Genomic DNA, 26,154 nt, shown 5'->3' on the forward strand with positions numbered 1-26,154 from the left:
TTGGCATGAGAATGCATGACAAAATGAGAGCGACTCGTTTGAGATAATTTGGATATGTGAAATATAGTGCACCGATTAAAAGAAATGAGTTTTTAAATTTGAGAGAAACTAAAATTTTTATAAATAAATCATAAAAAATATGATGCAAGTAATAATAAATTATATAAAAGTTAAGAAAATAGATGAAAATATTATTTTTAATAAAAATAAGTGACGTAAAAAAATTTAAATTACGACTTTTTATACAATTGATCTCAGAGTTATCAAATATAAAACTTAATTTATTTTTATTTACACTCTTTATCTTTCACCAAATATAAAACATAAAAAATGTTTGGCTCTTGCTTATGCTTGCCGTCTCTTCTTGCATCTCCCACCGAGTTGGGATTTATTTTCATTTGAGATTTGGATGATGCAAGGAATTCTTAAGATTGAGATATTGTTTGTAAAATGACATTACTTTGTCTTTGTGTCTTGAAATGCTACATAAGATTTATTTATAATTGGTGGTGCATTTTGATATTCATCCTTCTTATATATTCAGAATGTTATGCATTTTCAATATTAAGTTATTGTTTATATAGTTTATTTGCTTCATAATTCAAATATCTTTTTGTTCAGTTTAGATTAGATAACCAACTAACTTATATCTACATGCTTTTTTTTAACCCTTTTAAGATTTTAGAGGCGTTCGGTTTGTGAAATCTTAAATTATGAGAAAAATTTATTTTAAAAGATCATGAATTCCTACAAAATGTGAATTTTTTATTATGAGAATGATAAACTTTTTTATTTAATTCGAAAGAATTTCGAATGACATAATAACAATTTTTTATTATAATACCTTTTATTACATATAAATTACATATGACCAATATTTTAATTGTTTATTATATTATTAAAATTAATCATATGATAACCATTAAATAGCTAAAATAAATAAGTTTTTTATTTTTATAATATTAAAAACAATCTGGTTCATTTTTACAAAAATTATTTTTTTTAAAGTAAAAATGTGATCTTTAATTTTAAAAAAAATTAAACGTACAAAAACTATGTTTTTAAAAATAAAAATGTAATTTTTAATTAAAAATTAAATATAATATGTTTTTTAGAGTAAAAGCACAATTTTTAATTAAAAAAATTATACATGTACATTTATATATCTAGAAATATAATTTTTATTAAAAACGACGTTTTCATTGAAAATAACGTAATTTTTTTAATAAAACAATTATACAAATATTGCGATTGTTAAAATATAAACACAGTCATTTGCACAACTCACAAACAGTGTACAAACGCTTCGTTTATTAAACAAATACCAAGTTGATTGGAAAGAACGTAGTCTTTGCCCTACTTGCCACTAAAACAATGATGACATAGGCATTCACATAGGCACAAATAATTGCTATAGGCAAAGACAATGATGATATGGGCACTGATTTCATTGCTTTCCTGGAAAACAAGCCTCTTTTTGTCTTTGTCATTTTTTAAATATTATTTTTTTGTCAAAAATATAGTTTATAATATTAAATTTTATGTTTTTGATTAAAAAATATAATTAAAATATTTAATTAAATATAAATTTATTATGTTATTTTTGTTTATTATCAATTACATTTTAAAACCAAAAAAATGTAATTTTTGATAATTTTTAATAAATTATTAACTATGTTTTCAAATTAAAAAATAATCTTTATTAGTAAATATTATGTTTTTATGTATTATAAATATTATTTTATAACATTATATTAATTATTACATTTTTAATATAAAAAATATCGCTGATATGATAATATTTATTTTATTTTTTATTATTTTAATTTATCTATTATATTTCATATGAAGAACGTAGTAAATTTTTAAATATAAAATATAAAATATAAAATTATTGCTATTTGTTACATTTTGTTTTTTTTTTTAATTTATTTTTATTATATGTAATATTTTATATTTCAATCATGTGTAAGGTATCCAATTATGTGATTAAAATTATACTTTTACCAAATTGTGTGGTTATGAATACCCATTTTTGTGTCAAAATGGAACTCCATTTATCATGTAATTATGTTAATTTGCAAGGCTAAAATAGATCAAAAAAATTTATTATTGAGATCAAATATTAAACAAAATTAACTTTTTTTTTAAATCTTAAAAATTTATAAAAAATAAATTTATAATTTTTGAATTGATAGTTTAAGATAAGTAACTATAGGTTGTATATTCGAGATTACTCTAATAAATAATCATTAACAAGACTTGAACTCAAAATTTTTTCATTGAAAAAAAAAATTTAATTGATTAAACTAATCACTTATTAATAATTTTTTATATAAAAATATATATAACGTGTATATTTATTTAACTCTATTTATAATATCATTAGTAAAATCTTATACTCAAAACTTATTGGATCACGTTAATTTTATTCGATATAAAAAACTTGATAAAAATTATAAATAGAGAAATTTAAAATTTAAATCCATAAAATATTATTTTATTTTAAAATTATCAAATAATGTTTTTAAAAAATAAAATAAAAATAAAAATTAATATGAGAGATAACATTTAATAATGTTTTAATTTTGTCAAAATCTTCTGTCCATGCACTCAGTCTGTCTCAGTTCAGACTGAGAAAATTAGATATTATCTTTTTGTCAGAGAGCCATAAATGTTACATGTCTTCCTCTGAACCCAGGTGACTACTATAAATACTATAATGCGTCATGTGGGTTTTTTGTCTTTTCCAAGCTCTTACTGTAATAAATAATGGTTAACCCGAGGCCGTGTGGGTGCTTTGGAGTGGCTCATTAATAAATATTATAAATTTATTTTTATTTTTATAAGTATTTAATAGATATAAATAATTTTTATATTATTAATTTTTTAAATTTTTTTAAAATTTTAGTTTTAATTTTTTACATTTGAATAATTTTTTATAAATATGTATTTTTTAAATACAAATATATTAGTTTTAACAAATTTAAAAAAAATTTTATATTATTAAATAAAAATTAATTTATTAATATATATATAATTTAATTAAATATTTTAAAATCAAAGTTATCCTTATTTTTATGTTTAAAATTTAAAATTTATCTTATTTTCATTAAAATAAAAAATAATTTATCTTTAAATTTAGATAAAATTAATATTTTAATTCTAAGTGACCGTAGGAAACAACAATTTAAGACACAAGGGACAAAATACGGGATCAATCAGCAGGATTTTATCAGGAAAAAGTAACCATTCAAACTCACTTAATTTAATCTGAAAAAGATTTGAATTTGAATTAACAAACATAAAATAATTTAAATTCAAATAATTTGAAATTTAGTTTGAAATTATTTGAATTTAAATTAATTTAATTTTAAAAATTAATAATTTGGTTAAAACCTTAAATAACTTAAATCTAAAATAATTAAAATTTAAAAGTCAAACTCATCAGTCTTTGTATTTTTTTATTTTTAAAAATTTAATTTTTCTAGTATTATTTAAAAGAATTTGATCATTATAATATTTTTTAAAAAATTTTTAGTTCAATCATTAATAATGTAAAAAGATTAAATTTATAAAAAAAATAATATTATAAAAATTAAAATTTTTAAAAATAATATTATAAAGATTAAAATTTTTTAAATAATACTATAAAAACTAAATTTATAAAAATAAAAAATATCAAAAACCTATGACATATTTTAACCAAACTTAAAATTTTTCAAATGTAAAAAATTTTGATTTCGCATAGTTCCAAAATGATTGGATCTAAATTCTTCGAAAGCCCAATAGCCGCACTTTTTTAGCTTTTTTTTTTTTTTTTTTTTATAAGAGAGTGAATATAAAAGAAATAATAATACTTTTTATTCTTAAAATATTTGGATTGTATTGTTTTTTACGAAATTAATAAAAAAATTGATTTTAATGTATTTTATTTTTACCTTCATTTCATATTTTGGATAAATAAATAAATCCCTTAATTATCCAAAGATGAAAGAGTTGTATTAATATATATATATATATTATATTATATTATATTATGAAAGAGTTGAACTTATGTTAAAGCCAAACCATTAACATTTTTATTTTAACATTTTTTGTGTTTTTGTTATGAATTGGTAGCTTATCAATATGGTATTTTGAAATATTTATTTTAAAAAAATCGAATTAAGAATATTTATCTAAAAAAATACATAAAAGAATACAAAATTTTGGGTATAAGAGTTTCAATTATAGTTTTAATATTTTTAAAATTTTAGGAATTATTAAATGAAATAAGTGGTAAATTTTACTAAATATAATAATTTGTTTCATTTTTTATAAAATTTTTAAAAATTACAAACTAACACCCCTTACATCATCTAAACCTTCATTAACTATGAACTTATAAAATAAATTTTTCATTTTCAATTGAAACCAATGGATATTTAGTTGGGTCATAATCAACTATATTATTTAAGCCGATTTGTTTTATAATATAATATTTGAGAATTTTTATAATTTCGTTTCCAATTAATGTATAGTCTTCTAGTATGATAGTATCAAAATTAATCAATCATCATTAGCAACTTATTGTAAAACCTTACAAATCAATATAATCTTATAAATAATTTTTTAAAATAAATGAAATTTATTAAACCTATATTAATTAATATATTGCAAAAGAAAATAAAATTTTAACAACATCACATTCAATATATATATATAAATATATATAAAAATATCAAAGATTTACTTTTAAATTATAAATTAAAAAAGAAAAAACATATATTAAAATATATAGTTGATAAAATTGCTATTCTAAAAATAAAACTTAACAATTGCTCAAAACAAAAATAGTAAAATCTTAATAAACTTACAAAATAATAGCAAACAAGAGTACAAAATAATTTGTTTATAAGACAATAGAGATAAAGTTGTAATAAAACAAAATTGGAGAATATTTAAATTCGATTTGCATAATATTTTTTTTGAAAAATATTTATATTTATATTATAAAAAAATTATCATAAATGTATTAAAAATTTACTATTATTAATCATCTAATATAATAAGTAATAAAGGAATGGCATTAATGCAATTTCCCCTTCAAAATTATAAAATTTGAATTCTTACCTAATTTGCTATTTAAAAAAAAAAAAGCAAAATCTTTTATAATTTAATTATATCATTATTGTCAACTCATTAAATGACTCATTTTTATTTCTTAATTTACTACATTAAATTTAATTTAATTTCTCATAAGAAATGAAAAAATATGAAAAAATATTCATAAATAATTAATATTTTATTTAGTTTCTTTTTTTATCTGTATTATTGATCAAATTAATTGTAATTTATTCATATAAGTTTTAAATATTAAATATTTAAAATGTAATAAATACAATTAATTTATTCTAACTAATTTTTTAAGTAATAAAAATGTTACTATAAAAAAAATTAAAATATTTTAAATAAATAAAATATATTTATTAAAGAACATTGTGATCTTTAAACTTATTTATATGTTAAAAATATAAGTTATTCACGATAAATTATTTATTTATTTATCAAAGATTTTAATTTTTATATATTTATATAAAATTACATAGGCATATTAGTAAGTTTTTTTGGCAAAAAATTTCTAATCACAAAAAGAATTTGAAACAAACCTAAAAAAAAAAAAAAATCACTTTCATACGATTATTATTTGGTCCCCTGCCAATCCACCATGTAAATTCTGCTGCAATTATAATTGGGGGTAAGCAATTGAAGATTGATTGAAAAGAAAGTAATGAACTATGCATGGCAGATGGCCCACAGCCATATGCACCCCATCCACCACCTTGCGTTTCAACCTTATTAAGTTCTAAGTTTTAAACACAGTGATCTGAACTTCAGATGGCGTCTGCTTAGTCCCAAACTGACGCTGTTCATTTCAGAGTAAACTACTTCTGAAAGTGAACCTCTTTCTTTCTCGATCTTTCCGCGCAAATTTAACCACCCTTTTAGTAAACGTCTTGTTTTGATCTCTTACTGAAAAATAGCTGAAAGCCCCTTTTTGTTGAAACCCCCATTGTTTTGGTCTTCTTGTGATGCTGATCACTTGAAGTGGGTCCCTTTGCTTTCCCCAATATTTGAGCTTCAGCTTCGAGGTATTTGGAATCACACGCCTGTTTACCCGAACGGGTTTTTTTTTTTTTTTTTCGTTTGGCCTTTCTTTTAATGTCACCCTTTTGTTTTGATTTTTCGTTTTTTGGCCATTGTTGAAAATGTGGGTTCTTTGATTTAATGGACTGCCTTAAAATTTCCCTTTTCTTTATATCATTTGAAATTTTGTTTGTGATTTGATTACATACCGTTTGAATTGATTTTTTGACTCTGGAATTTATGCAATGTTTGTTTACTCTTTTCTATCTCTTTTTAATTAGCATGAGGCCTTTTCTTGTTCCTTTTGATGATTGGTCCCTTGAATGCAGAAAAAGGGTAAAAAGTTTTGTGGAAACATATAAAATAGTTCAGCACCCAGGAAACTTCCTTTTGATGGAAGTCAGCAGCCAGAATATCGACTAGTAAATAGTATAATACTAGAGTTATGAATATATAAAAAAATTAGTATTCTGCTTGCTTGGTTAAAAGTTGAAACAATATCGAGTTATGAAGGTGATAATCATAATAGAAATTTCGATTTCGTTCTGTGTCCATATCTGTTTCCTCGTAAGCAGTTTATTTGGGAAAAAATCTATCATGTTACAAGAAAGTGATCTCTCTGTCTCTCTCGCTATGCAGATGCATATGCACTTGTCATGCTTGGCTTGGCTGGTAGCTGCCTTAGATTTATTTTTGTTATGGGGAAGAAAACTTTCATGTGGTTTTGGCTGTTTTTTTTTTACCCTGCTACTTTCTATTTGGTTTATTGCAATCTTGCAAATATTCTACTTTCCTAAGCTATTCAGAAAAAAAAAAAAAAAAAGAAAAAGGAAAAGGACTTTAAAGTTTTCTTGTATTTATTTTTGGTTAATGATCATGATTGTTGAATGTGATTCTGTTTTCAGGAGAACTGAAAGAGGTAGATTCTGATGGGGGCACGAAATCCTATAAATATGAGTGGTTATATTGTTGGTGCGCTTGTCCCTATACTTTTTACTCTTCTCCTTCGCAATTCCAACAAGGTGAAGAAGCGAGGGGTGCCTGTTGATGTTGGCGGGGAGCCTGGGTATGCAATCAGAAACAGTCGGTTTCCATCCCTTGTTGAAACAGCATGGGAAGGTATATCTACTCTCGCAGAACTTTTTGAGCAGGCATGCAAGCAACATTACGATAAACGCTTGCTTGGAACTAGGAAATTGATTTCAAGGGAGGTTGAAGTAACTGAAGATGGAAGATCCTTTGAAAAGCTTCATTTGGGAGAATATGAATGGTTGACATATGGAAAAGCCTTTGAAGCTGTGTGCAATTTTGCTTCTGGATTAGTTCATCTTGGTCATAAAAAAGAAGAACGTGTGGCAATCTTTGCTGATACAAGAGAAGAATGGTTCATTGCACTGCAGGTCTTACTTATATCTCCTGAAATTTTCTTTTAATTTTCAAGCCTGTTAGTTTTAACTTTTAAGTTTTAATTGAGGTGTAACTCATGCCATTCCTTTGCCTTCCACAAATTAGATAATATAAATGATATATGTACTTTTTTCAGGCTTGCTTTAGGCGCAATGTTACTGTGGTAACAATATATGCATCTTTAGGGGAGGAGGCTTTATGTTACTCATTAAATGAGGTTCTCTCTCTCTCTCTCTCTCTCTCTCTCTCTCTCTCTCTCTCTGTATGCACATGTTTGTATTTTCATAATTTTTCTGTCTTCCTTAGCTACCAGTTCTAGTACAACAAAAATTATATTTTTAGTTTGCCTATAGTAACAAAATCAATATTATTATCTGCAAAATAGTTAACTTTTGCTTGCACTAATATTTTTTATCAGCCCTTAAGAAGCTACATCTGTTCTTGATTTGCTTGCCTAATTGGTGAATTGTGTTTTCTTATTTCTTAGATGTTTAAATAAATTGTTTAGGGTCTGCAAGTAGTTGATTATCCTTTCAATAATATTTGCTAAGTTTCTTTTTATTCATGACAAAAATATCATATGGTTGAGCTTGTTAGAATTGATATTTATAGTTAAGGTGCTATGTTGGTAATACACTCTTCACAAGGTTAGTGAGGTAACCATATATCACAACAGTATTCCCTGTTTCTTATAACGAGCAACCGAGTAGAAAAAGAGGTGATTCACTCTGTTAATTGGCTAGTGAATATTTGTATGGTTTTCCACATTTGTTACTCATATTTATTTATTTATATAATCTTTGCTCTGCCAGACTGAAGTTACAACAGTGATTTGTGGGAACAAAGAACTAAAAAAACTTGTCAACATTAGTGGGCGACTTGACACTGTCAAACGTGTGATCTGTATGGATGATGAAATTCCAACTAGTGCCAGTGATAGATGGACAATCACTTCTTTTGTTAATGTTGAGACAGTCGGCCATGAAAATCCTGTTGATGCTGATTTACCTCTTTCAGCTGATGTTGCAGTTATAATGTATACTAGTGGAAGTACTGGATTGCCTAAGGTTAGAAGTGTCTATTTTGGGTTCTGGTTCTTCTGTTCTCTTATAGATTTTGTACGTAAAATATGCTTATGGTTAGTGAATTGGTATTTAACCTGATGTTATCTTTGAGGTATGCAAAATGGTTACGATTAGGCTTCCTTATTGTTTAGCCTCTTCAAATATATCAAATTTGCACAGGGTGTGATGATGACACATGGCAATGTACTGGCTACTGTTTCTGCAATCATGACAATTGTTCCTGGACTTGGAAGCAAGGATGTTTATCTTGCATATCTACCCCTTGCTCATATTCTTGAATTAGCGGCTGAGGTATGTATATTGTCTTGGATGGCATTACAAAGATTAATGGGAACTTGGTTTTGATCTCTGATTATATTTCAAATTTGTTTACCTGAAGTGTGTTTAAACATTTTTAACTTTCTTTTTCCAATTGTAGAATTTAATTCCTGCTGTTGGAGGTGTCATAGGATATGGAACCCCTTTGACTCTCACCGATTCATCTAGCAAGATAAAAGTGGGAACAAAGGGGGATGCCACTGCGTTGAGTCCAACCGTAATGGCAGCTGTCCCAGCAATTCTTGATCGTGTTCGAGATGGAGTACGAAAGAAGGTTAGAAAATTTCACTTCTTTAAAAGTATGACTTCTTCTTTATATTTATATATATTGTTAACATAAGCTCATTTCAATCATTATTGAATCTTAAACTTTAGGTAGATGCAAAGGGTGGACTATCCAAGAAATTGTTTGACTTGGCTTATTCCCGTAGATTATCTGCAATAAATGGTAGTTGGTTTGGTGCCTGGGGTCTGGAAAAGTTTCTATGGGGCTTTCTTGTCTTTAAAAAGGTCCGAGCAATTCTAGGTGGTCGCATTCGATTTTTGCTGTCTGGTGGTGCTCCTTTATCGGCAGATACCCAGAGATTTATAAACATCTGCCTTGGGTTAGTATGTTTCAAGAAATTTTAGTTGATCTTTATATAAAATATATTTATGGATCCACTGGTGCTGCTCTTGCATACTCAAACACACAAGCTCACAGTCAACACACATGCTCATTTCTGTAGTTCTCTAACAATTGCTGTTCTAAATTTAATTAAGGTGTTGTTTGATGAAATGAAAATTTTATGTGCAGGTTTATAAAATATACTATATGATTTTATAGCGATTTCACATGCAATAAGAGTTAGAACGAAGACTGGCATGATTTTAACTAAAATATTGGGGTAATTTAGTCAAATGATATAAAAAAAGGAAATCTTAAATAACATTGACCGAATGCAATAAAATTAGTTGCAGCTCAGTGCATTTAGTTCAACTGTAATTCTACCTAAAGTAATCAGATGAAGAACGGTGCTTTATTGCTAAATTCACATGACACATTTGTTGAAGTTGGCAATTATTAGAAACAAGCTGCTCTAACTATAGGAGATAACGTCATGTTATGTTCTCAAACAATTTGGATCAATTCTGATAGCTTTGAAGAACTTCAATATTGTACTGGATATGTCCTTGATAATTTTAAATGTCATTAATTAGATTTTTTTAAAATGAAAGCTTCTTTAGAAACCAAGTCATCAAAATGATGTGAATGAATTAAAGAAATAGGTAGGCATGAATATTCTTTGGATGGAAGGTCTATTTTATTTTATTATTTTATTTTTTTATCATAGATGGTAAGCTCAAATAGATATATAAGTAGCTTATACGGTATAACAATAGCTAAAAATGCTTGTGATGACAAATAGGTTCTTGGTGTGTGATCACCATGGAGATACTATCATCACCAGGGAAACTGACAATTTTCTTTCTTGCACAGTTTTATTTAATTTTGTAAGTATCATACTCATTGGATTTCTTTTTTCAGTGCTCCAATTGGTCAAGCGTATGGTCTAACTGAGACTTGTGCTGGTGCCACCTTCTCTGAGGTTGATGATACATCTGTTGGTCGTGTTGGTTCCCCACTTCCTTGCTCCTTTGTTAAGGTAAGAGAGGATATGATTATTTTTTCTAGTTTGAGTGGGATGACTTTTGACCAGCTCATGTGCTTTGCCCTAATATTCTAAGGGACTCTGTTTACTGCATTTGCTTTTCGTCACTATTCGGTGGTTAAATTTTATGCCTTTTCATTTGAAATCAACTAAATGGGTTATTAATTTGCTTTAAATATACAAATCCATGATAATCTGAAAAATCCATTCATACTGGTTGAAACTAGAAGCATTGAGAATGGACTTCCATGGTACTTGTAGTTGATGTTATTGGCAGTGGTAAGCAATATGTCCCTAATTATAATTTCCATGTGAAGGTTATTGCCCTGCATCACTTTTCTTTTGGTATCATACAAACCCAGTGGTAAATCTGTTGCCTAAAAGCCCTGCCTATCTGAGGAGCTTTGTTTCATGTGAATACTTGGCATCTATGGGTGTGTTTGCGCATGTCTTTCACTGAACCTATGTGTGACCAAAGCTTCATTTTCTCCTTGCTCTCCACTCTCTATAAGATTATGTTGTGGGATTATTGCTCTGCACATCTCATACTGATGTGATTACTTATTCCACTTGGTATAAACATTTCTGATTCCAATCATATTGCATTACATTTTGTTTATTTCAGTTAATAGATTGGCCTGAAGGTGGATATTTAACTAGTGATTCACCAATGCCTCGTGGAGAAATAGTGATTGGTGGTCCGAGTGTAACACTTGGATACTTCAAAAATGAAGGAAAAACAAAAGAAGTGTACAAGGCAGGCTTTCGGACTTTCAATTTCCACATTCCTTTTCTTTCTCTTTATTTTTAAGATTACCTACAATAGATCCTCTTTTTCTTTCTCCTTTCTATCTTAATAAACTAACTATTTTAATCTTTTGGTATGGAAAAAGGTTGATGAGAGAGGAATGAGGTGGTTCTATACAGGTGACATAGGACAGTTTCACGCTGATGGTTGCCTTGAGATAATTGACCGTAAAAAGGACATAGTCAAACTTCAGCATGGGGAGTACGTCTCTTTAGGAAAGGTATGGTTATGAATGGATGTTTCTAGCAAAACAAAGATGTTTTTCCGATGTTTTACGGTAACAAATATTTCACCTGCAGGTTGAGGCTGCTCTCAGCATCAGTCCCTATGTTGACAATATTATGTTGCATGCTGATCCATTCCGTAGTTATTGTGTGGCTCTTGTGGTGGCTTCTCAGCATGCAGTGGAAGATTGGGCTTCAAAGCAAGGAATTGCTTTTACTGATTTTGCAGACTTGTGTGAGAAAGAAGAAACTGTCAGAGAAGTACATTCGTCTCTTGTTCAGGTATATCTCTACTTCTAGAATAAAATTCCAGTGATTTAGAATTTACCCTGATGTTAGGAAATCAAATTTATCCAAAAAATTATATAAAAAGATTTAAGCTTTGAGGAGGGTGTCTGGATATGCATGTACTTTTGCAGCAAACTGTAACATTTTGTACTCTTTGCTTTTTACATATTGCAACAAATTCTTTAAACTTAGGGAACTATCAGGTGGTGACATTTACTTTTTCCATCTGTTTACGATCACTCATATATGATAATACATTCGATGCTAAAATTTTATCTACCTGATGTACTTTGCCTATCTTGTTATAGAATGGTATTTTAAGGATTCCTTTTCAAGTGCTGCTTTAGCTTTGATGTAGTTTGTATAAAAAACTTATGAATTTGCATGTACTTTCATGTATAAAACAGAGATATTGTATTCCCATCTCTTTGAACATACCCTCTGGGTGTCTTTGATGGAGAAAGTAGTGAAGAGTTGTGCTGCCACAAGAATCAAGGCTGCTAATAATCTGATTTTACATTTTCACTGATTCTTGTCTCCATCACCTTCCTTTCCACTACTGCTTTTATTTGCAGATTGCCAAGAAGTCACGTTTGGAGAAGTTTGAGATTCCAGCAAAAATCAAATTGCTTTCTACACCATGGACTCCAGAATCTGGCCTTGTCACTGCAGCTCTCAAGATCAAGAGAGAAGCCATTAGAAAAGCTTTGTCCGAAGACCTGGGTAAGTTATATACATGATAGTTTTAAGAAGACTAATTGCTTTCAATAATGACCGTGCATATCTTGAAGAATGGAAGACTAGTGTAAGATGATGATACGATCAATCCTAGATTTATACACTCCTTTTGTACTCGTATTTTCTTTCTTTTAATTCTATCATTGCAAATCATGTTTTATTCTAAAGAAAGTAAAGAAAAACGCTGGTTTTTCTGGTCATCTAAATTATGAAGTTCTAGTTGATGATAACTGAAATTGTAACCATACCACGTAATAATGAAGAATAGATTTTGCTTAGTTTAGGAGGAAAGGGAAACAGAAAAATGAAGAGGAAAGGGTCTGGTTTGCGCATGCTGCCTATTGGGGAGCCTGGAAAATGCGCTGTACAATGATTAACTCATTTCATCTGCTTGATTTACTAACCAATGGCATAATGGATACCAAAGTGGGTTTTGGTTGAAGAGGTCAAGACAGTATTCTAAGAACGATTAAAAAAAAAAAAAGAGAGAGATTTGGAGTTTCAAGGAAGATGACATCTTAATTTCCGGTCCAAGTATCTCATTATGAGCCAATGCCCAAAGGTTTGTGCTACTTATTTTTGAACCATAATGTCTCTCTCAAATGAAAAATATTCTTGCATCCATAATTCATTTTAGAAATTTCAATATGAATTTCGAGAATTAAAAAAATGAGACTTATAAAATGGAAAACAATTATTTATATTTTTTTTGTTGAGGGGAATTTTTTATTGTGTCCAATACAATTTTTTCTCAAATTGATTCAAACAGATTTATTTATGTTGATTGTAATAAATTTATAAAAAAAATTATTTTTTCATAATTTTTTAATGAATTCGAATTAAATTTTAAAAAAAAAAAGTACACTTTTTTATCACTTAAACTAATCATAAGTTAATTACTTTTATTTATGTAACTCAAACAAACTAGATTTTTAGTTTGCTAGAAAGAGAGAGAAAAAAAAAAGAAAAAGTGGAAGAAAAAAAGAGTATTGTGGAGTTGGTGCAAAGTATGGAGAAGACTACATTAAAGTGGGGTGGAAGGAGACCCACGATCCCATAGCTAAAATTAGGCCCATGATAATGATGATGTGAAACTTGACTCTGAGCCAACCAAAAGTGGAAACAGCTCCTTCTTCTCCCCATGTGACTATGACTTTGATTGTTTCCCTCCACTTTTTTAAGCCTTTTAGGATGTGTTCTATGGACGCTTCAAACTCAACGCACTTTCTATTTTAATTCCCTTCTCACACGTACATATGCACGAGCACAAACGATATGTCAATGAGGGAATGCTTGCACTAGTGACAAAATTATGTAGATCACAGGATTTAAATGAAAAGAGAAAAAAAAAAAAAAAAGCATAGAATGAGACTTGATTTAAATTGTCAATTAAAAGTTACCTATAGTGCTGATTAGAATTGTTACAATGAAGTTGGTATAATTCACCCACCTTGCTTAACAGTGGATAACTTGTATAATAGTTTGAAAAAAAATATTGTAAGAACCTAAATTGCAAAGGGTTTTAACATATATATACATATATATATATATATATAACATGTTATAAAGGCTTAAATATAAAAAATTTTAAATTAAAATTAAATAATTTTTATTTTCATCAAATTGATCCTTTAAATATATATTTTTATTCAATTGAATTTACGATTAAACGAAAAAAAGTGTTGATAAGCGATTAATTTTCGTTTAATAAAAGTTTAATTAAATGAAAATAAATATTTGAGAAGTTAATTGATTACAATAAAATAATAAAAACTTGAATGATTAATAATTTTATTTTAAAGGTTTTTCTTATACTTAAATCATCTTATAAATCAAATATTATAAAGCAATTTGACTACTTTTGAAAACATAAAATTAATAGGAGACCTCAATAAAAGTTGACAATCCCATTAAATGCATGGGATTTTGTTAAATAGTACTATAAAACAGGTGCTTTTCCCACTCTCAGATGTCTTGGGCTACATCAATTCCCTACATCTTGTTCCTTTACATGGCCTCAAAATCAATTGGGAATCTCAATATTTGACTTAATTCGCAATCACAATCCAAGCACCAAACCAATTTTTGTGGAGACTTGGATTTTGCATTATCATGAGATGCTAAATTTATTCATTACATTCACTCCCAATTTCTAAAACTAGCAACCCAACTACTAAATCAGGCAAATTACGGAAATCTCAACAACAAATTGGGAAAATAAAAATAGAAACTGTTGTCTAGTTCTTAGTGCAAGTGAAGATTCTTTTATCAAAGTTGATTCAAGTGACAAATTAAAATGTATTTTTTCTTTGTCATACAACTTTAAATTCATTAAAAATTTATAAGAAAATAATTTATCGTAAAGTAAATAAATCTATTTGAATATGTTCGAAAAGATATATTGATCAAAACCCAAAAATCCCTTAACCATAAACCAAAAAAATTATTGTTTTATATATACAATCAATAATTTTTAAAATTTTATAAGTTGATAAAAAGTTATCATAGATTTTTTTGGTTACATTAATTTATTGAGTTTTTAAAATCTATACCAATACAAAACTTCACTCATGATGTATTAGATAACTTTTCAATAATATAAAACTCTTTATTTTCTCTCTTCCCTTTCTCAGTTGTTTCAAAATTTTTTTTGTCTTTTGCCTGGCAGAAGAATGGGTCTAATTGAACATATATTGAAACCAAAACATTCACGTCAAAGCAAATAAATTGGGTGGTTAAAAAAAATCCCTTCAAAGTAGTTCAATGTAGATAGCTGTACAAAAACCCATTGTCCAAACTGATGTGTTGGTAGGGTCAATCTCACGACGATCTTTACAATATAAGCAATCAGCACCAATTCTACTCCTTTTTAATCCTCTCTTTGCTCTTTCTCTTCTTTATGGTACAAAGTTCTAACACCATATGATCATGAATGGGTGTAGGGAAGACACTTCATGCTGCTATTTCCATCCTAAAGAAGTAGTTGTTGGGATTTGCCCTTTGTGCTTAAATGAGAGGCTTCTTATCTTAGCTTCGAAGCGAGGCCAACGCTCTTCATCATCCAGCAGAGGTAGCCTTGGAATTCTTCAAGGTGTTTCTCACAAGAAACCTCCCATCAACCTCCCCAAGATCTTTGCTTTAGGCTCACTTCTCAATCGTCTTGAGTTCAAGCATTGGAAATCTGAAAATTCTGATGATCATGATATTTCAACCAGTCAAGATGGTAATACCCTTTTAATTTCTAATTTCTCTCTCCTGCTTTTTTTTACCTGTTCAGGATTGTTCATGCAAAAACAGTTTTTTTTTTTTTTTTTGTGTTCTTGAATTTCCATCAACAGTAGGAAAAAAAATTAAAATCAAAACATAACATGAAAAAGATATGCATCACATGCATGCATGTGTGTCTTTATGTGTAAAATTATTGTTTGTGTAATGACATAAGTGTGGTCAAAGTATGAGAAAACTGGAAATCAAGAATCTTTGCATGTTTTCTTCTGTTTCCTCTGATTTTTTTTTTCTTTTATAATGTTATAGTAAGGTAATTCTCCTGCATAACTGGTAGCACTTACTCAACATGAAAGTGTGTGTTTGTATGTGTTTTTTTTTTTTTTTTTTAACATGGGAATATCATGAAAAAGTATTATATCAACTGAAAGATATGTTTGGCAAGAATGACTTTGAAAATACTATGATTTTTTGAAGGCATTTTCAAATCCATCCAACTCTAATTGGATAATTTATGTATATTGGCTTTTGTTTCTGACCTGTATCTGGAAAATTTACAGAACTTGATAGGTGATGCAAACAGAAAAATTCAGAACTTTACTATAACATTCCAGATGTAACCAAAACAACATTACCATTTATTTGTTGGATCATGCAATAATTCAACTTCCTAGTAGTAATGGAAACAATAAAGACAAGAAAGATCATATAAATTTTCATCAAATCTGAATCCACTGAGGGACCTTTTTCATGTCCATGTCCTCAGCAAATAAAATTTTGGTAAAGATGGCTTTCCTTTTACATTTTTTTTTTTTGAGGCTATATTTTGTAAATTTCTTTAGTTTTGCGCCCACTATTGATGTAGCTAACTAGTTTCAAATTTGTGGATGTACTAGAATACATATACTTTACTGTATAGAAATAAAATTTGTTACTTTTTCCTTAGCTTTTATTTGATTTTCTCTTTCATTTTCTTCAAGTAATTTTATTTGTAGTAAATTTGCTTGGAATTCTACTTTGGCAGATTCCTTTATCTCAATCAAGTTTGAAGAGAATGGTGTTGCTTCATGGGAAAAGAATACAGTTTCTAAGGTCTCATTTGAGCATTGCAGCATTTCCTGGAAACCCACCTTGACCAAGGAGACCATCAAGGAGCAAAAAGAGGCCAATAAGAGTGTGATAGAGCATGCAAAACCACGCGCCTCGCTTAGGTGGCGAAAGCGGATTGGCCACTTGTTCCAGCTCATCAGGTGGAAGAAGTCCTGAAGGCCAATGCGTGCCACATGGGCAGCAACGTTGAGGGAGTCAAGGTGATGGGGAACGGCTGGATAAGGACTCTGACAAAGAGAACCAAAGAATAAAGAGTTTTTTGTATAGAAAGGGACATTAAAGCTTTTCCTCCATACCAATTTGTGTGATAGAGTCAAAATATACTTTATCACCCAAAAGTGCTTTGGCTTAAAGTTCGTTGGTTTCTTCTTGTATTCTGTTCTTATTTCTGATAAACCAAAACAAGCTGTAAAAGGATTGTTATAATGTGCCTCTGATTTCATACTGATCTTTAAACTGCTAGAGCAATATTCCCCATGTCACGTGCACAAAGTGAACATTGGGGCATAATTGTACCAGGACCCAAGGGCAACATGCCCTCAAAATTATAGTGCTACAACTTGTCTTATTGTTGTCTTGGTGGGAGAGAATCTTGTTCCTTCTTCTAATCTCTAACCAATAAAGTTATATTCTCGAGAATCATCAAATCCTCTGGTGTCCATAACGTGTTTCATAGACTTGAAAAGTTTCATCATTGCTCTTGGAGATTACCGCCCTACGTGCTAGTCATTGAGCTGGTGCAAAGTACCCGACAGGGCCTTTGTTTTGTTCAGTAAGATCCTTCACTAGGGCAGTTTGTCCCATGTTCTAACTCTCTAGCAAAGGGACCATTGCACTTAGGACCACAATGGATGTTGAGAAAAGCCTGAAATGGAGTACTGGACGAAAATGGCAAGATGTAAATATTCACCCCACCTCCGTCTACACATTAGCAGAAGAAGAAGATAAAGAATCATGGCTACATTTACTTTTAAAGGAATATGTGTAGTTCTAGTACATATTCATTCATCAATTGTTAGAAGAAAGCATTTGTCAACTTCATTTGGAAATGATTGAAATTAACTGTTTGTTCCTCCATCTTTTGCCATTGTCAAGGGGGATTGGTGGAGGCATTTTTCAAGCTGAATAACTTTCAAGGCAAAGAGATTTGAAAGTACAAATTGGGCATGTTGACAAACATAGAAGAATTCTTTTTAGCACTCCGCGTAAAATTCCCCTTAGCTGACAGAAGACTTTGAAAACAAGAATTTTCTAATCCTAAAACAAAATTAGAGCAGAAATTTTTTCTCCACCGGGCAACTTTGATTACTAGATTTCAATTTTAAACAATTTTCTGCCATTTGTACCAAAAAATAGTAGCTACATAAGCAATATTGAATTAGCAAATCGGATGTTACTTCAAATTATTTCTTAAAATCACTTTAAAAAAATAACATTTAACAGATTTAAAATTCAACTCCAAACACTTTTAATGCTTTCCTTATCCAATCTCTGGTCTCTTGTGAAAAAAAAATATATTGAATTAGCAGTTTCCATTTTTTTTTCCTTTGGGTTGAGGGCTGAGTGCTAAGGGTGTTGAGGCATTGTGGGGAAGCGGTTGAAAGTTGGTGAGCGAGAGGACCCCCTCAAATCTTTTCATCCACCGAACCCCAAACACAGAACTTGGTCAGAACAATAAAGGGCAGCAACTTTGGTTTCTTTGGTTCTCTAAGATAAAGGGAGGCTTGGCTTGGCCCTGGCCTCCTTTTGCAAGCTGTCAAAGTCAAACAAACTTTAAGAGGCACATTGTTTTGTCACTCCTCGTAAACAAAGACCGAAATTTCTATCCAACGTAACCAAAGTATTCATAAATTATATAGAATTCAAGACTTTAGATCCCTCGGGTAGGCCTCATCCCAACCTTTCTTTCCCATCTTTTTCTTCAACACCCCTTTTTTGCAATTCAAACTGCAATGCACCGGTCCACATTGCAACATCTTTTTCATGACTTTTTCAAAATCATACAGTGGAAAAGTAGAAGAAAAGAAGGAAAATGGTTCTAGAAAATCTCCGTTCTCATTCAGTTATCAAAATTTTATTTGCACCTCGAGAAGCAGATAACCTTTGTTCCTAGGCATATTCAATATATTGTAGCCTGGGCATGAATCAATCCCTTGATGGCTGGGTGATGGAAACGAGTTCTTGTTCAGTGAGCTTTGGCCGCTCCACCTCATGCTTGAGTTTTCACTAATTTTGTATGTACGTAGAGGTGAGATAATGAAAGGAGCCAAAAAGCAGTGAAAATGTCCTTTCACAGTTCCTTTCCGTTGGCCATGTGGCTGAGCAAAGAGACAGAAATCGGACATATAACAAAGTAGACAAGACTACATGATTGTTTGCCTCAACTCTTCCCTCCCAACTTATCCATTTAAACTGTGCCACCGTGACACTGTCTGTGGAGGCCACGTCTCACCCTGTCCTTTTTTTTCTTTTCTTTTTATCTGCTTACAGTTCTTTAACGGAAGAATTTGTTTGTAATGTAAGTCGTAATTTAAGAATAAAAATATTATAAATGTTAAAAATTAAAAATTTATTAAAAATAATTAAATAAATTAATTAGATTAAATCCAAATTTAAATTCTAAGATTAGATTTTGATTGATAATAAAGGGCACATTTTCCTTGTACAATGGCTATTGTTGTGAATATACGTGAAATTCAAAATTTTTATTACATGAAATATTCTGAATTATGCATGTCTGATTGAGGTTTGATATAAAATATTCTGTCTAATTTCACAATCAAGAACAAATTTTCTTATTATAGGTGTAGGACCCCTTCATCATGGTAGGGTTTGAAATTAAGGCAGCCAACAATTTACATCAACAAAATTTTAATTGTCTTCAAACCAAAAGTATATGCTACAAAGGCTAGATTAAAGGCTATAATCTACATGATTTGAAGTTCTAACGTCAGATTTAATCAATCTTAGTTCAAAAAATTAATGCTTCCTTAAAAAAAAAATAATAATGCTTAAGTACATTTGATTGGACCACACATTTCTACAGGTGGCGTGCACCTATTATCATAAGATTAGGCATATCATTTTCGTAATTCTTACCCTATCATTTGAGGCTTTTCATGAAGAAAAAAGTACTGGGTCTAGAGGCCCAAACTTGATTTTTGGACCGGCTGGACCAGATTAATTACCTAATAAAATTCTACTTTAAGTGACAAATTTGGCAGATGACGGCAGGTATGATTTAGAGAAATCTCTTATTGTTGCATACTTTGAACCGTTTTCATCGTAACAATATTAAGTTTTCCTGGAGCAATGTAACCAGCCAGACCAACTGTAACCACTTACGGAACTTTTGCAGGTTTGATTCATCTTCGTGACCTAAGAAAACTTGAAAGTTGAAACTGAAATCAAACTAAGGCTCAGTTTCTTTTGTTAAAATTTATTTTCAAAAAATGTTTTTTGAAAAATGTTATATTTTTTAAAAAATAGAGATTTTTTGTTATTTGAATAATTTAATAAAAAATATTTTTTCTTATTTGATTATTTTTTGAAAAATATGTTTTTAAAATAATATTAATATAACTATTAAAATGTTAAAAATTATTTATTATTAAAGTATACTGAAATTATTTATTGTTAAAATTATTAATATACAAGAATAATTATGTTTTAATAATAATATTTAATATTAAAATATTATATTAATATAAAATACTTAAAATAAAACCATTTGTTATTCTTTATATTAATATTTTAAAATATTGATATTTTATATTGAAAGTATCTACTATTAAATCATAATAGAAATATTTTTTATTTATATTTATTTTTAAAGTAGTAATATAAATACCTTAATAAATAAAAATATAAAATTATATATTTTAAACTAAAAAATAATAAGAAATTATTAAAAATATTCATATTAAGAAAATAATACTATTATATTATTTAACATTAATTATTAAAATAATAAAATATTATTATATATTATTAAAATAATAATATAATACTTTTTATTATTGAAATATTAAAAATATTTACGTTTAATAATATATAAAATAAAATATTTAAAATTAATATCAAAAGACTTTTAATGTTATTATTTTAATTTTTAATTAAAATTAAATAAAATATTTTATTAGTATAATAATATTTTAAGTATAATCAAATCTCTTAAAATATTATTTTCATAATCTTACTTGAGTAAAATTATAAAAATATTTAAATTTAAAATATAAAAAAGACATTTAATATTAATATTTTAATTTTTTAAGTAAAATTAAATAAAATATTATTTATTAATATAATAATATTTTAAGTCGGATCAAATTAAATTTAAGCTTAAAGAAATCATATACAATGTCATTTAGATAAAATTAAACTCATACACATTGATAAGTAATTCTATTCATACACAGTTTTTTTCGAAAATTATCTTTTTCTTTTCAAAAGGGTAAGACAATTTTAAGAAAAATGACCTTATTTTTCATTGATCAATAAGTCATTTTTCGTTTACCAATCAATTTTCTCTCAAATAAACACATGAAAATATAGAAATTATTTTTTGAAAGTTATTTTCGGTGAAATAAATGGAACCTTAGAAAAGATATTATTATGAAGGTTGATGTAATTTTTGTTTGGTCAAAGGTCTAGATGATGATTTATATGAGAAAGAGAAAGCAAAACCAAATACGAAATTGGAGAAGTAGTTCAACCTAAACACAGAACTCAAGCAAAGTTAGTTTGCTTAATTAAGAAAGGAACAGCAATAATTCCAATAATCTTCAATAGCCAAAAAAAAAAAAAAAACTTGATTAATTCAACTCAAAAGACATTACCTGAACGTTTACATTCAGATTTGGTAGTGACATTACTTTGCTCAACCCATCAACTCCTTTCAAAACTCCACACTACTTTCCTTTTAGATACTTTTATGTACATTGAGTTACCATGAAATATTGGGATGACATTTAACAAAACAACAAAGAAAACATAGAATGAAAGGACTCAAAACAGCTATAGACAATAATAATCCCACAAGAAAACGCTCATCATTGATAATGCAATTGCAAGACAGTAAATGATGAAGACATCACTCTAGTAAATCACACAAAAAGTGTTGTAGCAGATAAAGGCTGTAAGGCACGGATTCTAATATCATATTTTCTATGGCTAGAAACTTCATTACCAGAGGATGAATTGGACCCATCTAATACAAGAGGGTAGCCTGAAGTTTTATCATCATAAGCATTTCCAATGTGATTGCCACACTTGCGGCAGAGAAGTTTGGTTTTATGGCGGAACAAACCCCACGAGTGTTTTGAAAGGTTGGGAATGCATTGGAACTCATCAACTTGCGTAAATCTGCTCTCATCTATATTGAAGAATGATATAATCCCTCGCTTTATAGATTTTCCATATTTGGAGCCAATTGTTGCGGTGTTTCGACTGGTGGAACTTAGGTTTAGCTCATACCCACACGAACCACAGCTGCAAGAAAGAATCGTTTCCAACATTTTATCTTCAGAAATATAATGTTAAGACAAAAAATCCAAGTACAATAGGACACATATATGCCATAGCTTGCTTATGTTGTTTTATAGAGTTATTGACTATCTATTACTGAAAACAAGGAGGCTAGAATATCAACAAACAAGTGTTTTCTTTTCAACATATTACAACATTGGAGGCTTACTGAGGAAGGCATCATAGTTTGTATTATTGGAAGCATCAAAGAAACTTTCCTTTAACTGACTCTTTTTCTGTAGTTATTGCAATTTCATAAAGAACTTTATAAGTAACAATTCTTGACTACATAAAAATGGTAGTACTAGAACTTTAATTCCCACTGTCAAATACTCAAATGAGAGAATTTGTAGCTTTTAATTTCAAATGCCAAAGTAATAGGACACTGTGAAAGTCTTTCAGTCCTAAAAGGACCCTGAATAGACAACCAACTAAAAGTAAATAAAAAACAACAATTGCATCTGAGTTCATCACCTGCCTTTAATAATCTAGGTCAAATAGAGCATATGAAATATATAAATTTAAGTACTTGCATTAACTGCCAAAGGTAAGGAAATCAAATTACAACTCAGCAACCCATAAAATTGAATCTTCATATGTTTCATTACTACATCTACCAACTATCAAGCAAGCCATGGTATGTGAAAATTTTGAAGTTACCATAAACGCAAAATAACATAGATAATCATTTCTCGGACATCCTAATATACCTATAACATAAACAAATTCTATGGTAAATATCATCAGCCGGTAACAAGCACAATACTATCCACATAAAAGAAAAACACAGAGAAGTTAGCTCATTCCTAACCCTAAACTCCCAAGTTCATAAATTTTAACGTTAATCAAGTAGGCTACTAGTGCAGCGACATTAGCATTGACCATAGCACCGGTTAAGCAACTGATTTTGCACAGAAATCATAGTGACGAAGCCAATCTCGCTAAGATAAATAAGCATTATAATGGTTAAACAAGGTTTTTTTTTTTCATGATCTTTGAAGATTTTTATTCCACCATTTTCGCACGAAGCGGTCCCAACAATCCATTTAATTCTCATGAAGATTTTCTTCTGATCAAAAGTTCATTTAAAATTCAGCCTTGTACTCCAATTAAAAGTTGATAACGAACTCTTTATTAATCTAAATCTGTCCCCTGCTTTACAATCAATGGAGACAACGGTATTTAAAATAATTAGATACAGTCAACTTCCTTCATAAATCAACAAAAAACAACAAACCCAGAATCAATTATTTCATAGCAAACAAAACCCAGAAATTAAAATCCAAAATTTTAAACATCCAATTCAACAAAAGAACCAATCAAAATTCACGCAAAAATAAAAAGAAAGAACAAACCTGTAAGTTACATGTCTTTGAGAAGCAGAAGAAAAAGAGTGATGGAGATTTTCATTGAGTTGTTGAACATCCTTAACAGGAACTGATTTCTCCATTATTGTTCCTTCTTCTCACAGAATCAACAGCTCTGATTATGACTGTGACGCTGCTAAAAAGAACCAACTTCTAATTGAGGGGTTAACTGCTGAATTGTTGGCTGAGAAACGTGTCCGCCTGAATCATGGTTGACGTTAACAGCTCGATTTTCAGGGGCTGTGTTAGAGAATGGAAAAAAAAATTGATCCAAAAACAGCAGCAATTTCTAGATACTAAAGAGGCGAAGGCAAGGCTCCTATGGGTTTTTGATTTTCTGTCCTTTTCTTAGTGATGACATGGTTTATAACGGAAACAAGAAACTTTAATCAGGTTAAGCATAATGATAATAATAGTATAATAATCAATTGTTAGGAAGTTGATTTGTCAAGTTGGCAGCTGGACTTTATCTTTAAATTACACGTGTCGATTTTTAGTTGTTAATTTGTCTTAATCGTGGATGTATCTATGTATTAGGCCATGAAGCACATGGTTTGACCTTATAAAAGTAATTAGCCTTTTTTTTTGTTTAATTGAACTAATATCTAAATTGAGACTGGTCTTGTTGAAAACGTTCCAAATGATCGACCTCTTACCATTTTTGCTAGAGCCAAACTCCCTGTCACAAATGCAAACACACGGCTACGCCGACAAAACACTGCCTTCATGTTACAAAGGCATGGTCGGCTATAATTGAAACAATTTTTTGTTTTTTAATATCCCTCCAGCACAAGCTAAAAGCCTTCAAAAGGAAAGGTAGTTAGTGGCAAATTCCAGGAATTTCAATACCCTTTTTTCTCAGGATTCTCATTCCCAACAGATAATTGCTTTTTGACCTGTTTTAGATTCTGTCAGATGTGATCAAGTGGAATCAGGAATCGATTCCTTTAATTATTCTTCAATGTCTTTGGAAATGTCTTTGTAATCCTTTTCATTACTTTCCACAATGTGCATCTCTGCCATTTTTGGAAATGTGTTTTTGTTTAAAGCAATGTAGTTGCAGCCCAATTCATTGATGCGAACGAACAAACATGAGAGAAAGGGACAGAAAAAGTAGTGTCATGCCTTTTACAGGTTGCTTATGAAATCTGTAAGAACAAATAGGCATCTAGTCTTCATCTTCATCCGTGACAAATTTACCAGTCCCAGGATTTATAGCAGCAAAGAAGAAGGCAACGTTGAACAAAACAAGGGGTTCACTATCACTATTGGGGATTCCTCTCTCAATGTTTAGTAGTGCTAGAGATTCCTTCCCTGTAATAATTTCTCCTATCAATGAGAAAGCAATACCCACAGCTGAGCCGATCTTCCAGCAAACAGCTCACTTACCTTTGTGAATCCAAAACAATGGACCTGACAACAAAGCGCAAGAATACAAGCCATGGAATGTCACGTATTGAAACGTTGAACTTGGTTCCAATTGTTAGACTGTAAAACAAGGTCCAGCAACTTTGTTGAATACACATTTTAAAATGCCAGCCTCCTTTGAGACCCAATGTGGCCCTGAGGACTTAGCCGGGAGGGATAACTGCCCTGCAGGAGGGCTGTCAACAAAGCTACCTCGGTCATTCAAAGGTCCTATGCTCCAAGGTGGGTGAAAAGAATGAAGAAGAGAAGAAGGGGTTCAGCTTCATAAATGGGAATCCCAGTCTCCAGGTTCAACTGTGCTAGAATTCCTTTCCCTGTTGTTGCTTCACCTAACAGGGATGCATGCAAGAATGCACCAAATGTCTATTCAACCCACCACGGTTGTCAGAGATGTGAGCCACAGGGTTGCCCACACCTGCTCAGTGTTGCTGTTCCGTTTCCGCTTCGTGAAAAGATACAACATGCGACAAAGGCGTCTAGAATAATATACTGACTACTTTTGATTTGACCCGTTTTACAACATGCAATTTACCTGGCTTTTTTTTCAAGATTTCTTGGCACTGGACACATGGCATGTACTTGTCTTCAGTCTCCTGTCCTTCTGGGTCTGGGCGGTGGTTTGAAACCACTATATCACTGCTCCACTAGCCCAGTAGCTTTCCTGAGTTAAAACTCTGAAGCATGTCATCTCAGCCCAAAAGCAAGTATAGGTCATTAGGATTTAGGCCTGTCAATCTGAATTTTGTGCCATGGGAAAGAGAAGAAAGAGTTGGAACTTGAAAATCGAAATCGTTCACTTCTTTTTTTTCCCTCATTGAAGACAAGTTAATAATAATGCAGATTAGCGGA

General features: G+C 29.8%; 2 protein-coding genes and 1 pseudogene across 4 annotated transcripts; 2 read left to right on the plus strand and 1 right to left on the minus strand.

Moving 5' to 3' along the window:
* Positions 1-5,871: 5,871 nt before the first annotated feature.
* LOC111298208 (long chain acyl-CoA synthetase 9, chloroplastic-like) lies at positions 5,872-12,769 on the plus strand. Of its 2 annotated transcripts, none has more exons than XM_022892973.2 (12): positions 5,872-6,134; positions 7,035-7,529; positions 7,673-7,753; positions 8,349-8,603; positions 8,781-8,912; positions 9,040-9,213; positions 9,315-9,544; positions 10,468-10,585; positions 11,217-11,348; positions 11,485-11,619; positions 11,699-11,905; positions 12,487-12,769. In XM_022892973.2, exons 2-12 carry the CDS (start codon positions 7,059-7,061, stop codon positions 12,649-12,651), a joined length of 2,100 nt encoding a protein of 699 aa, XP_022748708.1. In that variant the 5' UTR covers positions 5,872-6,134; positions 7,035-7,058; the 3' UTR covers positions 12,652-12,769. The 2 variants fall into 2 exon arrangements, with proteins under 2 accessions (XP_022748708.1, XP_022748716.1); XM_022892981.2 differs by lacking the exon at positions 5,872-6,134 and adding an exon at positions 6,231-6,253.
* A 2,697-nt stretch (positions 12,770-15,466) lies between these two features.
* On the plus strand, positions 15,467-17,410 carry LOC111301729 (uncharacterized; annotated as a pseudogene). The gene is made up of 2 exons (XR_016340903.1): positions 15,467-15,872; positions 16,899-17,410. The product of XR_016340903.1 is annotated as an uncharacterized LOC111301729 (transcript).
* Positions 17,411-21,746: 4,336 nt separating this feature from the next.
* On the minus strand, positions 21,747-24,161 carry LOC111298227 (uncharacterized protein At4g08330, chloroplastic-like). The gene is made up of 2 exons (XM_022893013.2): positions 23,866-24,161; positions 21,747-22,474 (listed from the first exon to the last, which is right to left on the minus strand). Exons 1-2 carry the CDS (start codon positions 23,958-23,960, stop codon positions 22,090-22,092), a joined length of 480 nt encoding a protein of 159 aa, XP_022748748.1. The 5' UTR covers positions 23,961-24,161; the 3' UTR covers positions 21,747-22,089.
* Between the last annotated feature and the right edge of the window lie 1,993 nt (positions 24,162-26,154).

This window comes from Durio zibethinus, chromosome 3 (genome assembly GCF_047325235.1).
Source record: "Durio zibethinus cultivar Kanyao isolate XHJ-2024 chromosome 3, ASM4732523v1, whole genome shotgun sequence".
NCBI classification, from domain to species: Eukaryota; Viridiplantae; Streptophyta; class Magnoliopsida; order Malvales; family Malvaceae; genus Durio; species Durio zibethinus.

Coding starts and splice junctions, on each gene's coding strand:
- LOC111298208 (XM_022892973.2), top strand. CDS start 7,059: ATGGGGGCACGAAATCCTATAAATATGAGTGGTTATATTGTTGGTGCG. Junction 9,545..10,467: donor TTTATAAACATCTGCCTTGG/GTTAGTATGTTT, acceptor TTCTTTTTTCAG/TGCTCCAATTGGTCAAGCGT. Junction 11,349..11,484: donor AAACAAAAGAAGTGTACAAG/GCAGGCTTTCGG, acceptor GTATGGAAAAAG/GTTGATGAGAGAGGAATGAG.
- LOC111298227 (XM_022893013.2), bottom strand. CDS start 23,960: ATGGAGAAATCAGTTCCTGTTAAGGATGTTCAACAACTCAATGAAAAT. Junction 22,475..23,865: donor CAAAGACATGTAACTTACAG/GTTTGTTCTTTC, acceptor TCTTTCTTGCAG/CTGTGGTTCGTGTGGGTATG.